This window comes from Macrobrachium nipponense, chromosome 37 (assembly GCF_015104395.2).
Source record: "Macrobrachium nipponense isolate FS-2020 chromosome 37, ASM1510439v2, whole genome shotgun sequence".
NCBI classification, from domain to species: domain Eukaryota; kingdom Metazoa; phylum Arthropoda; class Malacostraca; order Decapoda; family Palaemonidae; genus Macrobrachium; species Macrobrachium nipponense.
The window spans coordinates 16,953,355-16,971,406 of NC_061097.1; the positions used below are offsets into that span (position 1 = coordinate 16,953,355).

Consider the following 18,052-nt stretch of genomic DNA (forward strand, 5'->3'; position numbering starts at 1 on the left):
GGGGCAGCTTTTTTGTGCTTTAAAATTGTGTGCAATAGTCCTGCTTTACTTATAACACTTAGCCTCATTCGTCTTTCACACCTTTCCCCAAACACGTAGTATCTCCTTCACATTATATATATATATATGTATATATTATATCTATATATATATATATATATATATATATATATATATATATATATATATTTATAGGATATGTGAACAATATGCTTTATTAAAGCCTATACACGCTCATACAGTACTACATACGTAGTACTTTTAAAGCTGCTTTATAATAACGGAGTTAATACAGCCTACTTTGTTTACTTATGATATATTTATAGTAGTCCAAAGTACGTTTGTTAAGAGCGCTTTATTTTTGTTGCGTGATTATTCATGTATCCAGTGTGGCCCAGATAATTTCCTCAAGTAGAGCGCAGTACTTTCCTGATATTGCTTCTCGACACAAAGTCATACAAGAAGCTCACGCAATTAATAATATTTATTTTTATATGCTTTCATAATTCATAGCCATTCCTATTATAATTCTTGATCATTGTATAAAGCTTAATTTCTTTCTTCCAACTTCGACAATAATGAGACACTCCACCAAATGACGCATGTCGAGTCTGAAGTGTCAACAACAATGGCTTCTGCAGAGCAGGACGACGATATATTAGACAACTGGGAGGACATAGAGGAGAACCCGGTGATTACAGTCGGTTATTTTTGTAACTAATAATGTTATCTGTGCGTGTGAACTAATATATTTTAGAGGCCTCCGCTGGTAACGGTGGAGATGCATGTCATTTGTTACCAGGGGAAACTCTCCAATCTCTCGCTCCCTTTCGTTTTCACTTTTGATCTCGGTTTCTCCTGGTTTTTCCTCCTTCGAATGGTGGTTTCGTCGTGGAAATTACTTGTGTATGGGTGATGCTTGATGTGCTCGTTGCTAGATTAATTATGGCACGATATGTTATTGGGTAGGCTATTCTAGTGATGAATGTGTGGCCTAGTACAGGCAAGGTTAGCTAGGTGTAGCCAAGGCTACTATCACAGCTTAAGCTCAAGCTACAGTGGAAAGACAGGCATTCAGTCTTGTTTCTGTTACCCTAAATTGAATAGGCCGCAGATACTGTGGGTGGAATAAACTATGCTGGGAAAATTCAGAGGCCTACAGGCCTAGTAGCGTAGGCCTTCAACCCAGTTTGACACATTTACTAATACCCAAGGGACTTGGTTCATTGTCTGGGTCAGTATGTTGTTGCCACTTCATCCTTATCATTCAGATTGCACTCCTGTCAAGATAATGCCCTTTTCCTTTGGGAGTAGTACTCAAATCTGTTCTTAAATTAACCTTAGGTATATAGAAATCTGGGTTTAATCTCCTGACTTCATGTTATGTTGTATGTGCTTATTACCTTGCTTGTGTATTTTACACTTTATTTTATGTAGCTGTATAGGCTAATTTCAGAGGAAAATCAAAATGTAAAACCACAAAAAATAATGCGAACACTATCAGATGATTTTTTCAATTGATGTGCCTTTTTTTTATTATATTTTTTCATGGCGTTTCAACTAGTATTTTCTCAAACTTTATTTTTAACCCAATTTTTTTCAATACCTTTAATGAAATGATTCTTTGCATTATCTAAATCCTATAATTGTCATAACTGCAAATAAATCTTTTCAAGCACATGAATTTCATTTCTAAGAATAGGAGGGATCATGTCAAGATCAGCTAACCTACTTTTCAAGACAGTACCTATTATATCACTTTGATATATATTTACACATATATATATATATATATATATATATATATATATATATATATATATATATATATATATATATATATTATATATATATGGATGTATGTATGTATGATATATATATATATATATATCTTATATATATATATATCTATATATGTATATATATCTTTATATATATAATATATATATAATAATATTATATATATATATAGATATATATATATATATGTTTATATATACATATAAATATATAAATCTAAGTGGTATATATATATAATATTGTCTTGAAAAATAGTGGGTTTACTTATCTTGACATGATCCCATAGGAGTTTCATATTACTCTATAGATGCCTCAGCTTCCTTGCAGATATGATAATTCGTTGATTTACTCAGCTCTGTTGCCTCAGTAGTGCGGAGAACTGCTTTTTAAAAGTCTTGTATCAGATGGCTATCCGTCTTTCTATTGATTGAATACTTGTAAACATTGTATGCCATAATAATGGCAAAGTGCATCAAACTGTGTCCTTTGAAGGGCGTTAGCTTACAAGAATAACCCTGAATTTTCAAACATCTAACTCACCTGGTAGTTATATATATAGCTTACGTCCCTGACGTAAGCTATATATATAACTACCAGGTGAGTATGTTCAAAAATTTATTTTATCATGAAAATAACATTTCTTTGTGCCTTAAGCAGATAACTGACCTGTCTTAGGCGACATGACGAAATGAATAATACTGATGATATAGCTATGAGCAAAATAAACTTCAGTGATTCCATCATGCCAGGAACTACCAATTTCTTGATTGAAATTGCATTAAAAATGAATTTCTGTCAGTGGATAATATGTATGGCAATAGCACATCATCCCAAAACAAAGACCAGTCTCTCTCCATAAATTTGTTCCACTATAGTATGTGTAGGCAAGTAAATTGGTCATGCTGATACTTTTTTCCTTGTTCGTGTGTTAGGATCCCTGAGCCTACCGTAGGTTAGGCTTGTCTTAGCATATTATTTGCCTAAAACTTTTTATTCTTAATGGAATGAACAGTAAAAATTTACTTTAAAAAATAAACGATAAACATTTACTCTAACACCAGACTGTGAAAAACTAGTGAATTGTAGTTAGATGAGAATTGTAACTTGAATTTGGCAAATTGATAATAATTTTCCTTAGGAATTGTTGTAATCAATGTACGACCCTTGTATGCAATGATAAGGTGAGCTCAAAGTTGGGACACTGTTTTGGATTGGTGGAAAAAAAATTTTTAAAAGACAAGAATGCTCAGTAAACTAATCCCCCCAGTTTCATTCAGTCACTTTGAACCTGACACTTTAGGGTAAATATTCATTCTCATCCTGACATTACCCTTAGGGTAAGGTATTCCTTCTCAGCTAGGTTAAGGGTTTACCCAGAATTTCCAACAAATGAATGCCAGACACATCAACTCAGCAATACATCAATGGCTATCAGAACAAAATTTCACTAGTTTGGAAAATTAGGTATTGTTGAAAACTGTTAACCCTTTAACGCCGAAGGGGTATAATAAAAATCCTCTCCCGTATGCTGAGGGGGTCTCGGATTGAGCACTGAAGCGGAAAAAATATTTTTTTCAAAAAATCACAGCGCGCTTAGTTTTCAAGATTAAGAGTTCATTTTTGGCTCCTTTTTTTTGTCATTGCCTGAAGTTTAGTATGCAACCATCAGAAATGAAAAAAAATATCTATCATATATAAATAATGCGATATATGATAGCGCGAAAACAAAATTTCATATATAATTGTATTCAAATCGCGCTGTGAGCTAAACGGTTAAAGCTAACGAGTTATTTTCTTTGTCGTTGTATTGTACACTAAATTGCGATCATTTTGGTATATAACACATTGTAAAGCGATCAAAGCAACACAGAGAAAATATTATCACAAAATGATGCATGAATTCGTAATGCGAGGGCGTAAATTTTTTTTTTTTTCAAAAATTCACCATAAATCTAAATATTGTTCTAGAGACTCCCAATTTGTTTCAAATTGAAGATAAATGATTGAATATTACTATACTGTAAGAGTTTTAGCTTATAATTGCAGTTTTCTACCATTTCGGATGAGTTAAAGTTGACCAAATGTCAAATTTTATTTATATGCAAATATTTCGAAAATGAGAAAAGCTACAACCTTCAATTATTTTTTGTTGTATTCTACATGAAATTGCACACATTTTCATATATAAAACACTATGAAACGCCTAATATAAAATGGAGCAAATATTACGAGAATGCGACGTACGCATTTCGGAGATTTGCGGCGGAGAATCTAAATATTGTGCTAGAGACTTCGAATTTGTTTCAAAATGAAGATAAATGACTGAATATTACTAGACTGTAAGAGTTTTAGCTTACAATTCATTTTTCGACCATTTCGGTAGAGTCAAAGTTGACCAAACGTGGTTTTTTTTCTATTTATCATGATTTCTATTCAAATATTTCGAAAATGAGAAAAGCTACAACCTTCAATTATTTTTCGTTGTATTCTATTCTACATGAAATATCGCACATTTTCATATTTAAAACTTTATGTAACGGCTAATTTAAAATGGTGCAAACATTACGACAATCTGACAAAAAAATTTATGATTTTTTTCGGAAGTTACCACGTGGACGTAAGGAATTTTTTTTTTTTTCATAAATTCACCATAAATTGAAATATTGTGCTAGAGACTTCCAATTTGTTGCAAAATGAAGGTAAATGATTGAATATTACTAGTTGACCGAACGTGGTTTTTTTTCTATTTATCGTGATTTCTATTCAAATATTTCGAAAATGAGAAAAGCTACAACCTTCAATTATTTTTCGTTGTATTCTATTCTACATGAAATTGTGCACATTTTCATATTTAAAACTTTATGTAACGGCTAATTTAAAATAGTGCAAACATTACGACAATCGGACAAAAAAATTTATGATTTTTTTTCGGAAGTTACCACGTGGATGTAAGGAAATTTTTTTTTTTCATAAATTCACCATAAATCGAAATATTGTGCTAGAGAATTCCAATTTGTTGCAAAATGAAGGTAAATGATTGAATATTACTAGAATATGAGTTTTAGCTGACAATTGCGTTTTTCGACCATTTCGGTAGAGTCAAAGTTGACCAAAGGTTGAAATTTTGGCACTTATCGTTATTTATATGAAAATATTTCTAAACTGATAAAAGCTACAACCATGGGTGGTTTTTAGTTGTATTTTGCATGAAATTGCACACATTTCCATATATAAAACTTTATGTAATGGCTAATTTAAAATGGTGCAAACATTACGACAATCGCACAAAAATTTTCGGAAGAGTTACCACGCGGACGTAAGGAAAAAGTTTTGTTCATAAATTCACCATAAATCGAAATATTGTGCTAGAAACTTCCAATTTCATACAATCAACTTACCTGTCATATATATACTTAGCTAAGACTCCGTCGTCCCCGACAAAAATTCAAATTTCGCGCCACTCGCTACAGGTAGGTCAGGTGATCTACCGGCCTGCCCTGGGCGGCAGGACTAGGAACCATTCCCGTTTTCTATCATATTTTCTCTGTCGCCGGTGGTATCAACATTGTTGTTATTACCTCCTGACTTAGATTCTTATTTCAACCTTTTGATCATCGTTTCTCGGCTTTTTGGTGATGTATCTGGATCGTGGTTTTTGGCATTCGCTACTGTGGACTGAATTTGGGCTTGCTTTTTGATTTTTCTCAGTATGTCTGACTCAAATGTGAGTGTGAGAATGTGTGTGAATGTAGGCTGCAGGGTGAGGATACCGAAGGCTTCGGTTGATCCTCACACTGTATGTCGTAAATGTAGGGGGTTTGAATGTTCTTCTACTAATACCTGTCATGAATGTGAGGGATTAAATGCAGAAGAATGGAAGACTCTAACTTCTTATTTGAAGAAGTTAGAGAGGGACAGGGTTAGACGTTTGAAGAGTGTGAGTACAAGGCCTATTGAGCCTTTTATTGACCCTATATCTAACCTTGAGGATTTTGATTCTCCCTCTATGTCTACTTCACAAGCTTTACTTTCAGAATCGGCCTCTGAAATCGCCGATCTGAACGCTACTATCCATAAGATGAAGTCCAAAATGGCGGTCTTACAAGGTAAGGATAGTGAAAGTGAAATGTTCAGTGAAGTGAGTGCTCCCAGTGTTGTGGAGGGGGCGTTTGATCGTCCCTGCGACGCTCCCAGGCCTAGACCTCTTCCAAGCTCCCATGCCCAGAGGAGAAGGAAAGTCGAAAGCCTTAAGGAGGTCGTGGGGAATCCCCAACGGTCAGACGTCCCTTCAGCAGGCTCTGTTTAGATTCATGCCGCTATAGAAAAAGCGTCCTGCGAGAGTGTTTCTCTTCCTCTCCCTCTCCTTCACCTAAACGAGGGTGGAAGGATTCGGACCTTTCTAGGCCACTGAAACGGCATTTGAGAGAACCTGAATTGGATTCAAGCCCGGAGCGCTTCTCAGATGACGCTCCCTCTTCTATCAAAAAGGCGAAGGTGACGTCAACGTCTCCCTACATGGGCGTAGCGGACCGCTTGCCTTCTACTTCTCCCCCGATTGAAGATGACGTGGGAGAAGCTTCAAGGAAAATTCTCCTTGCTGTACAAGAACAGCTAGCCTCATTGGTGGGAGTTTTAGCGAGAGATCCTCCTCGTAAGGACGCGCTGAATGGCCTTTGCTGCCCCAGTGCTTGGTGTTACACCTAAAATTTATAAAACCAACCAATCGTAAGAAGGACGTTTCGCTTCCAATCAAAAAGTCTCGTCCTCTCTCTCCTGCCAAACGCGAGGCGTCTTGCAGACATGAAGCTTCGTCTTCCAAACATGCTGAAGAGGTTTCGGTTTCTTGATCGAGATCGAGAGAACCTTATGTCAGAGACGTGACGCCAGATAGACGTGAGGCGTCTTACAGGCACGAGGCGTCATACAGAGCGTCATATAAGCGCAAGGCGCCAGCCAAGGTTTTGGCGCCAGCCAGGACGCCAGTTGAGAGCGAGACGTCTTCCAGGCGCGAGGCGTCATCCAGACGTCAGCAGTCAGCCAAGCGCGAGGCGTCATCCAGACGTCAGCAGTCAGCCAAGCGCGAGGCATCAGCCAGGACGCTCGGCGGACGAGAAGCGTCATCCAAGCACGAGGCGTCATCCTTTTATGGGGAGAAGCCTAGGCTTTTGGCGCCAACCAAGAAGGAAGCTTCTCACAAAGCTCACACTTTGAAAAGGAGGGATTATCATTCCCTTAGTCCCTCTCCGATCAGGAGTTTGTCTCCCCCAGAGGAAAGACGTCCTGATTTGTCTACAGAGGCTCCTCTAGACCCCGAGTTGGAGGAAAACTCGGAAGACGAGTACTATCATGGAAGAGAAGGACTATCTAACTACAAAGTATTGACAGCCCTGCTTCTTGAAGAATACGGAGACGATTTAACCCCTGCCGCTCCTCCTCCTCCGCGCTCTCTGTTCTCGAGCGCAAAGGCGAAGAAGTCTTCATCTTTTCTAAGAATGAAGCCCGCCATTTCTATGAAGAGGGCTCTTCAGTCTTTGAATTCGTGGATGGATTCGAAGAAGGAGTTGGTCAGAACGGTCTTCTGCATGCCCCCAGCGAGACTCGCTGGTAAACGGGGCATTTGGTATCAGACGGGAGAGAATATGGGCATTTCTCTTCCGTCTTCGGCAGAAGCGGACTTTTCAACTTTAGTCGATGCGTCACGAAAGCAAGGATTGAACTCTGCCCGTGTGACTTGGGGCATTTCAGAACTGGATCATCTCCTCAAGGGACTCTTCATGTATTAGGGGTTTTCAACTTCTTAGATTGGTCCCTTGGGGTGATGTCCAAGAAGGCCCATGATTCAGAAGGACTCGACCCAGAAGTTCTCCTGTGTATTCTGTCATGCATTGACAAAGCGGTACAGGATGGCTCGTTTGAGATCTCCTCTTTATTTGGAGCGGGACTTCTTAAGAAGAGGACAGTCTTCAGTGCTTTTTTGACTAAAGCAGTCTCCCACTCTCAAAGGGCAGCACTATTGTACTCTCCATTATCGGACTTTTTGTTTCCTTCTCAGTTAGTGAAAGACATTTCTCGTTCATTACCTGAGAAGGCGACTCAAGACCTTCTTACCCAGTTAGCAAGGAAGAAGAAACCTGCGACTGCGTTGGAAAAGAAAGGACCGAGTACGTCGGTTCAGCCCTTTCGAGGTGGCCCTACCTCCAGAGCACCCTCAAGAAGGAAGGCTCCTGAGAAGAGAGGTAGGTCTGCCTTTCGTCCTTTTAAGAAGGGAAAGTGATGCTTCTCTCCTCCAAACACCAGTAGGTGCCAGGCTCCTGGGATTTGTGGAGTCCTGGGCACGTATCAACACAGACGCTTCATCAATGTCTGTGATAAGGAAAGGATATCTTATCCCTTTCCTGGACAGTCCTCCCCTTACTTCAACTCCGCGGGAACTGTCGGCCAAGTACAAGGATCCTGTGCTGAGGGATACTCTTCGACTGATGGTGGATCAGATGTGGGACAAGAGAGCGATAGAACTAGTACTGGATCAAAACTCCCCGGGGTTTTACAATCGCCTTTTTCTGGTTGCGAAGGCCTCGGGAGGCTTGAGACCGGTACTAGACGTCAGCGCTCTGAACAAATTTGTTCAGAAGGAGAAGTTCTCTATGGAGACTTCGGCCTCAGTCCTTGCGGCTATGCGACAAGGAGATTGGATGGTGTCTCTGGATCTCCAGGACGCCTATTTTCACGTCCCGATCCACCCTTCATCGAAGAAGTACCTCCGTTTCATGACGGGGGGAAGGATCTTTCAGTTCAGAGCCTTGTGTTTCGGCCTTTCCACAGCTCCTCAGGTCTTCACAAGCCTGATGAAGAATGTGGCGAGGTTTCTTCACCTCAAAGGTGTAAATATCTCTCTGTATCTGGACGACTGGCTCATCAGGGCCAGATCAGAGAGACAGTGTTTGGAGGACCTTACATTGACACTAAACCTAATCAGATCGTTGGGATTACTCGTAAACCTTGAGAAGTCACAGCTGACCCCCAGACAGAACTTAGTCTATCTGGGGATTCAGATGGATTTTCGGGGTTTTCGAGTATTTCCTTCGCAAGAGAGAATCGCAAAAGGCTTGCAGAAAGTCTCTCTCTTCTTAGGGAAGGAACAGACTTTGGCGAGGGAATGGCTGAGCCTTCTAGGGACTCTTTCCTCGCTCGAACAGTTCTTCCCACTAGGAAGACTTCATATACGTCCACTTCAATTCTTCCTCTTCAATTCTTCCTCAAGAGGTCTTGGAGTTGGAAGACCGGACATCTTTCAGACGCCTTTCCCATTCCAGTGGAGATGAGACCGCACTTGGAATGGTGGTTGCCCCCTCTGAAGGAGAACAAAGGAATCTCCCCGAGAATCCAGAACCCAAACCTAGTGTTGTACTCCGACGCGTCGGAGAAAGGTTGGGGAGCAACATTAGGCTCGAAGGAAGTGTCAGGCACCTGGGAAGCAGCACAGGTGTCTTGGCACATAAACTGCAAAGAGCTCTTCGCCGTACACCTGGCTCTGAAGAGTCTAGAACCTCTTGTTTCAAACAAAGTAGTTCAAGTAAATGTGGACAGCACCACAGCACTTGCCTACATTCGGAAACAAGGAGGGACTCACTCCTTGTTCCTCTACGAACTTGCAAGAGATCTTCTGCTTTGGACGTCCCAGAGGAACATCTCCCTGCTTACAAGGTTCGTTCAGGGAGAAAGGAATGTGAGGGCGGACAGGCTCAGCAGGAGGAACCAGGTCCTTCACACAGAGTGGACCCTACACAAAGATGTTTGTCAAGATCTCTGGTCTCTTTGGGGGACTCCTCATGTGGATCTCTTCGTCACGTTCCTTTCCAAAAGACTGGGAGTCTTTTGCTCGGTCGTGGAAGACCCCAGAGCTCTGATAGTCGACTCCTTTCTACTAGACTGGTCTCACGTAGACGTCTACGCTTTTCCTCCTTTCAAAATCCTGGGACTAGTTCTGAAAAAATTTGTGGCTTCAAAGGGGATGAGGATGACATTGATAGCCCCCTTTTGGCCGGCACAAGACTGGTTCACGGAGGTGGTGGAGTGGATAGTAGATTTTCCCAGATCCCTCCCAAGAAGGATGGATCTTCTCAAACAACCACACTTTCAGAGGTATCATCAAAACCTCCCCGCTCTTGCTCTGACTGCCTTTCGACTATCGAAAGACTCGTCAGAGCGAGAGGGTTTTCTCGTAAAGTTGCAAGCGCGATCGTGAGAGCCCGCAGAACCTCCACTAGACAAGTATATCAGTCCAAGTGGGAGGTTTTTAGAAGGTGGTGCAGATCTAAGAAGTTGTCCTCCTCCACTACCTCTGTAGCGGAAATTGCGGATTTCCTACTTTTCCTGAGAGAAGAATCTCATCTATCTGTATCCACAATAAAGGGATACAGAAGTATGCTTTCGGCAGTCTTCAGGAATAGAGGATTAGATCTGGCAGATAACAAGGATCTCCACGATCTCATAAGATCCTTTGAGACTACGAAGTCTAAGGAACCGGTTCCTCCTAACTGGAACCTAGATGTAGTACTCAAATTTCTGTCATCCGAAAGGTTCGAACCTCCTCATCTGGCGTCGTTTCGAGACATCACTAGGAAATGCTTATTCCTATTATCTTTAGCTACGGCAAAGAGAATTAGTGAATTACATGCTCTGGAGGATAGAGTAGGATTCAAGGGAGACTCAGCAATTTGCTCGTTTAAATCCCTGTTTTTAGCTAAAAACGAGAATCCCACGAATCCCTGGCCTAAGTCCTTCGAGGTTAAAGGCTTATCGAGTATCTTAGGCAGAGAAGCAGAAAGGTCCCTATGTCCTGTAAGAGCTCTAAAGTTCTACCTTCAGAGAAAACACCAGATGGGGGGCTCTAGACAAGGTCTTTGGTGCGCGGTAAAAGACCCCACAAGACTGATGTCCAAGAATGCTCTTGCATTCTTTGTGAGAAACGTCATTACAGACACGCATAAGATCTGTCCTGACGAAGAGTTTCGACTGTTGAGAGTGAAACCTCATGAAGTGAGAGCAGTAGCGACGTCTCTCTCGTTTCAAAAGAATATGTCACTTAAAAACATCATAGATACGACATTTTGGAGATGCAACTCAGTATTTGCAACTCATTACTTGAGGGACGTTCGTGTGACCTATGAGAAATGTTTTTCTCTGGGTGTCCTTTCGTGTCGGTGGATACGATTCTGGGTATGGGAGCCAACACCAATCCTTAAGTATATACTTACCTTCTTTTTAGATATGTTCTAGAGTCTCTTCTAACAAAAAGGACTTGGTGCCGCACGGGCGGCCAGTCACTGTTGTTCAGTAAGAAACTCTTGTGATATCTTATTAGATGAGTATAAAATTTTTTTTTTTGGAATTTTATGTATGTGTGCGCATTGTGCTTTTTGAGTTATAGTTGTTGTGAAGAGTTCAGGGGATAACTCGGAACAATCTTTATTTCTAACATGTGGTTAGGATCAGGTGGTCGGGATTGGTTGTATGCTCCTTCATAAGGTGTATTGTCATATAAGTGGATCAGCACCCATTGACAAAGTCCTTTCAGGCTCTGCCGAGTAAGCGGATAAGACCCCATCGGCAGACCCACAAGAACTCTTGGCCATAGATCATATATCTCGCTAAAGTTTCTTGAGGTGATGCAGACTACTGGGCAAACACCCATGAAGTCTACCACCTATCAGGTAGGAACCAAGGTTTTATTTATACCTACAACATATGTTGTTTACCTGTCTATTCCAGAATTAGCTGTCTCTTACCCTCCACCAAAGGGTGCCAATCAGTTAAGTATATATCTGACAGGTAAGTTGATTGTATGAAAATGATATTGTTATGATACAATAAAGTTTCATACATACTTACCTGGCAGATATATACGATTATGGCCCACCCAGCCTCCCCGCAGGAGACAGGTGGAAGAGAGAAAATATGATAGAAAACGGGAATGGTTCCTAGTCCTGCCGCCCAGGGCAGGCCGGTAGATCACCTGACCTACCTGTAGCGAGTGGCGCGAAATTTGAATTTCTGTCGGGGACGACAGAGTCTTAGCTAAGTATATATCTGCCAGGTAAGTATGTATGAAACTTTATTGTATCATAACAATATCATTTTGTTGCAAAATGAAGGTAAATGATTGAATATTACTAGAATATAAGAGTTTTAGCTTACAATTGCATTTTTCGACCATTTCGGTAGAGTCAAAGTTGACCGAAGGTTGAAATTTTGGGACACTGTTATTTATATGAAAATATTTCAAAACTGATAAAAGCTACAATCATGAGTATTTTTTTTTTTTGTATTCTACATGAAATTGCACACATTTTCATGTATAATACTCCATGTAACGGCTAATTTAAAATGGTGCAAAAATTATGTCAAAGTGACAAAATAATTTCTGAGATGTATCACTGATATTTTTTAGTGCAATAAGAAAGAAATTCGCGCTTGCGTGCCTGCATAACGATTGTAAACAAAACAACGCCTTGATCCGTGACCTCTCAGCATCCCCCAAGGCGCGTGATTCAAAAGTTTTCGCCTGGTAGGCCTATAAGTATTTTTCCGTGAATTTTTAAAACTTTTTATCGACGCACCATACGTCCAATCGGCACCCTACAGACAATTTATGTCGACGTTTAACACGTCCATTCGGCGTTAAAGGGTTAGATAACTGTATAGTGCTGCAGCTAACACTAAAAAATCGACACTATACTTGTAACAATGCACGTTTACAAGTGTCCTGTGAAATCATACCTATCAGTCAATATGTACCAGACGAAAAGACCACATTACATCAGATGGTGAAGACAGGGAATACGGACAAAATGATGAGTAACAATTGAACGCAGCATCACCGTATAAACCAAGTAGATGTACTGTAATTCAAAATAACGCATATTTTTATTGCAGTGTCTTACCAAACAATTATACAGCTGTAGGTTCCTTACGAATGGCAAACAATAGATTCAAAACTTCTGCGGTGGCGCCGCTATCGCTGATGTAGGTGACATCATCTCCTTCCACTCGAGGGAGCTGAAGGTACAACTGCCCAGGTAACATCAATTTGTTCTTTGCCGGCTTCTGGTGAACATCGGTGGTCGGTGCAGACTTTTCTTCATTTGTTGGGAAATACATCTCTCTAATATCGGTGAAGTATTCAACTTCATGTTTGTGGAATTGAAGCTAGTTAGCTGAATTTCTTTTCTGCAATTTTGTGGCTTTACCATCATGTCAGACTCTAGTCCTTCAGTAGTTAGGTTTTGCGCCGGAGTGTGCAAAACTAGGTTAGTTAAATCAATTTATGATTCGCACACTTAAGTGCATTAAGTGTAGGGGTTGTGATGAATGCAAGGATCGGAGTGAACTACAGTGGAAAGTTTTTGTTTCTCACTCGGGGAAGATAATTAAGGATAGAGCTGAAAGTAAGACTAGTATAGCTTCTTCTGCTTCTTCTATTGAAGCACCTGCTCCTATTCCTTCTCCTTCTCATTTTATTATGTCTCCGATCTTGAGTCCTCCTACTCCTACACCTGTAACTCCCTTGCCAGCTTCCCATGGAGTTTCTCCTGATACCATTGCCAGTCGCTAGTCTAAATTTGAAAAGAAATTTGATGTATTAGCTAATACAGTTATGCAGTTAGGTTTATCGGTAAAGTCTTTCATGGAAAAGACTTCTAGTGAAGTAAAAAGTGTCAGTGCAGTGCAATCTGAGGGGGTAGCTGTTTGTCCCGATAGTTCTAGAAAAAGGTCCCTGTCCCGCTCCCCCGCCTCAGCGAGAAGACATACCGAAGGTCCAAGGGAGACTGTCAGGGTTTGCCCACAGACAGTCGCTTCCTCCGTCGATCCTGTGGTGCAACAGCAGTATTTGACTAAACACTATTGGAAAGGTCTGTCGTTCAGTAATCAGTTATCAACAGTCGAGTGATTCATTGCTGGTTAGATGTCATAAGTGGCGTGATTCTTCAGCCTCACGTCCGTTGAAGAGACGTTTGACTGAAGAGGTGTTCTCTCCGCCCCCTGTGAAGAGGAACAGAGAAGTAGACAACCCTCACCTGTCGTGTAGCGTAGCTACATGGACTTCGCCTCGGATTCTCACGACAGCGACAGCCGCTTTCGACTCAATTGTGGAACGACCGATTCTGAGTTTGTCAAGATCTTCGACTCATAAAGCTGTCGAAAGTTTACCTTCGACTTCGTATGCGACAGATAGTTCAGCTGGTGCGATACCTCCGATGTCGATCGTGTCGAAGTCCACAACCCCAGTTGCTACAACTTCAACTTAAGAAGACGAGAATTTAGTTCCTTTACGTCGACAATTGCAGGAGCTGATGAACTGGATGAAAGAAAGCAAACAATGTCCGAAGAGCACTGAGTCAAATCAAGAACCCTCTCTGTCATCTATCTCTTCGGATGATGAGGAGGACTTAGAAGCGGACTCTATTCCTCTCTCGTGCTGTTCGAAGCTTTTACGCTACCTTCTGGACATATACCCGGATTACTTCGTAGCAGCCGCTCCGAGGTCGCCTGCTTCCATCTTCCTGATGAGAAGAAAGAATTTCGATCCTCTTTCCCCGAAGCTTGTACTTTCTAAGGCTGCTAAACGATCGCTTCGTGATATAGAAGACTGGTTGAAGTTCAAGAGAGAGCTCGGGAAGGCAACTTTCGCCTATCCTCCGTCGAAACTTGTTAATAAGAGGTATAGGTTCTATGTAACCAGAGAAGCCCCCTCCATGGGAATGTCTGCCTCCTCCCAGGGGGACTTCTCTGGCCTGGTAGATGCAAATAGGAGGTCCGCATTTGCAGCAGCAAAAATATTCTTTACATCACCCGAATTGGACCATTTGGTAAAGAATATCTTCAAGATTTTGGAGATTATGAGCTTCTTAGACTGGACGATCGGAGCCCTCGCTACGAAAATAGAAGACTGCCCTACTCTTCAGGAGGACCTGGCATCGGACTGGCTTGGGGTTTTGTCGTGTGCCGACAAATCAGTTCGAGATGGTTGTGATGAGCTGGCCTCTCTCTTTGCATTTGGGACTCTCAAGAAAAGGCAGCTCTGGTGTTCTTTTGTTTCAAGAGGAGTCGCTTCACCTCAGAAGTCCGCCCTTTCGTTTTCTCCTCTCGACAAGAATCATCTGTTCCCCGAAGAAACAGTGGCCAAGACACTTTCCTCATTGGAAAAGAAGTCTACTAATGACTTACTTGCTCAGTCTTCTAAGCGAGTTAAACCCTCGACTGTGACGCCTACCACCTCGGAATCGCCCTTGCAGAAGAAACCCTTTCGGGGGGGGCAGGTCTAGACCATCCGTCAGGCCTCGATCGAATTTACGACACTCGACCAAGTCCTCGACCAAACCCGACACTAAATCGTCCAAGTGATCCTTCAATCCTTCATGTTCCGGTAGGGGGCAGACTGAGCCTCTTCTGGGAGGAATGGCGTCGCGGAGGGGCAAGTTCTCCGGTTCGGTTACTCTATTCCTTTCAAAGACACTCCGCCTCTATCGAATGTTCCCATCGCATTACCCGCCTACTCTCCAGGCTCAGAGAAGTTTGTAGCCTTAACTCAAGAAATAGAGACTCTCGTGCTACGTGAGTGCTGACTCCGCTGGGGAAGTGGTTACACCTCTTGAGCATCAGTGTCACTCTACCTAGACGACTGGCTTCTTCGCTCCTCTTCGGAAAGTCTGTGTATGAAGGATCTCAAGAGGACTCTTTCATTAACTCACTCCTTAGGTCTTCTTATCAACAACGAGAAATCTCAGTTAATTCCGACTCAGAGCATTCTCTATTTGGGGATGACTCTGAACTCTCGAGTTTTTCGGGCTTTTCTTTCACCAAAGAGAGTCCAGTTGTGTCTGGAAGTAGTACAGGACTTCCTGGACTGCAAGTCCTGTTCCGCCAACCATTGACCAGTCTGTTAGAAACACTAGCTTCGGTGGAACAGTTTGTAAAACTCGGAAGGCTGCACACGAGGCCCATACAATTCTCCCTGAAGGCATCATGGTGCAGGAAGACTCAACCGGACTCGACAGTAATAGTAATTTCTGATGAAATCAAGGAGGACTTAGCGTGGTGGCTTTCAAAACCAAGACTGGTAGAGGGTTTTTCGCTTCGTCCGCTCCACCCAACCCTTCAGCTCTTTTCAGACGCCTCCGACACAGGTTGGGGAGCCCTGTTGGGGAAGAACGAAACGTCAGGGGAATGGTTGGAAACTCAATGCTCTCTTCATATCAATGTGAGGGAGCTATTAGCAGTGTACCTGGGACTCCAGGCGTTCTCTTATCTCGTGACGGGACAGGTGGTAACAGTTCACGAAGACAACTCCACAGCACTTTTCTACATCAGGAAACAAGGGGGAACTCACTCCTTCACCTTCTACAACCTTGCAAAAGATCTGCGTCTGTGGGCAGAAAAATTTCAAGTTTTGTTGATCCCTTGATTTGTTCAAGGGAAAATGAACGTGTTGGCGGACGAACTAAGTCGACATCACCAAGTACTGCCATTGGAATGGACTCTCGATGTGAAGGTCTGCCTAGACCTATGGAAAGTTTGGGGAAAGCCGATGAGAGACCTATTTGCAACTTTGATGAGCAACTGCCTTCCGCTGTTTTGCTCTCCAGTCCCAGACCCTCTTGCATGGTCAGTCAACGCAATGTTACTAGACTGGTCGGGCCTGGAAGCGTATGCCTTTTCCCCTTTTGGCCTAATAAGACAGTTGCTGAACAAAGTGTCATTTCACGAAAAAGTTTCTCTGACACTAGTCGCTCCGTTCTGGCCAAGGAAGGAATGGTTCCTAGATCTCCTCGACTTGCTCGTAGATTTCCCCAGGCTTCTTCCATTAAAGAGATGTCTACTCAGACAACCGCACTTCGCAAAATTCCACCAAAGATTATCCGCTCTGGCACTGACAGGATTAAGACTGTCAGGAGTCTCGTAAGGGCGAAAGGTTTTTCGAGATGAGTTGCAGAAGCTATCACGAACTGCAGAATAGATTCTTCTAACAGACTACTATACCAGTTTAAATGGGGAGTGTTTAGAAAATGGTGTAAACAAACTAGTCTCTTCTTCTGAAACACCTGTGAACGAAATACTAGCAGATTTCCTTCTATTCATAAGGGACGTTAAGCGTTTAGCGCCTTCTACTATTAGGGGATACAGAGCGATGCTGGCTTCAGTTTTTAAACACAAAGGACTAGACCTATCCACGAATAGTGATCTTTCCTATCTAATTAAATCGTTCGAGACTTCCAAATTGTCAAAGGGCTCTATAGCATGAAATCTCAATGTAGTTCTTAAACAGCTTTCAGGTCCTCCCTTTAAACCGCTACTTTCTTCGTCTATGAGGAATCTCACCAAGAAGACTTTATTTTTAGATGCATTAGCATCAGCTAGACGACTTAGCGAGCTACATGCAATGGACAAAAAGTTGGGATTTTCTCAGGCGACGCATTTTACTCCGTGGAGCTCAATTTTTTCTCGAAAACCGAGAACCCTTCTAATCCTTTGGCCACGTAACTTCGTTCTCAAGAACCTGACAGATTTGATAGGCCAGGAAGAAGAAGAATGACTCTTATGTCCCGTGCGGGCATTAAGATATTATCTCCGCAGAACGGAGAAAATTGGAGGTCAATCGAATTGTTTGTGGTACTCGGTTAAAAATCCCTCTCGCCCTCTCTCAAAAAACGCTATCTCCTTTTTTCTGAGAGAATTAATTGTCGAAGCGCACACTCAAGCTAACGACGCAGTGTTTCCTTTACTGAGAGTGAAAGTGCATGAAGTTCGAGCGGTAGCGACTTCCCTCACTTTTCGATGCAAATTGTCGCTATCCGCTATCCTCCAAAGTACCTTTTGGAGGTCTAAATCTGTGTTCGCTACGCATTATATTTGAAAGAAATCGAGACAGTGTTCGAAGATTGTAAGTCTCTCGGTCCACTTTCGGTAGCTGGGCGCCTTGTATCAAGGTTGACGAGTTAAAGGGAAGTCCGGGGGTACAGTGTACCTAGAGTACTCACCAGTCATTTTAGTTTTAATTTTGGTGGGTAAAGGTTTTTATTTTGATGTATGTGACAGTTGTTTTCATGTTGGTTATTTCTGGTCTTAGCCCAGGGCAAGGGCAATATTTTGTTGTATCTTTGTTGAGTCAGCGGTGAACACCATGACTACGAGGATCTTCCACTCCATGTAAAGGCACCCATTGGCCATACTCCAAGCCTTATACTACGTAAGA

General features: G+C 41.9%; 1 protein-coding gene across 1 annotated transcript in view; it reads left to right on the top strand.

The window, feature by feature from the left end:
- Positions 1-411: 411 nt before the first annotated feature.
- Positions 412-18,052, top strand: part of LOC135209312 (uncharacterized) — a 164,039-nt gene continuing 146,398 nt past the window's right edge. Inside the window, exon 1 of the mRNA XM_064242017.1 lies at positions 412-691. Coding sequence (XP_064098087.1) covers positions 596-691 — 96 coding nt within the window. The 5' untranslated portion in view covers positions 412-595. The remainder of the gene's footprint in view (positions 692-18,052) is intronic.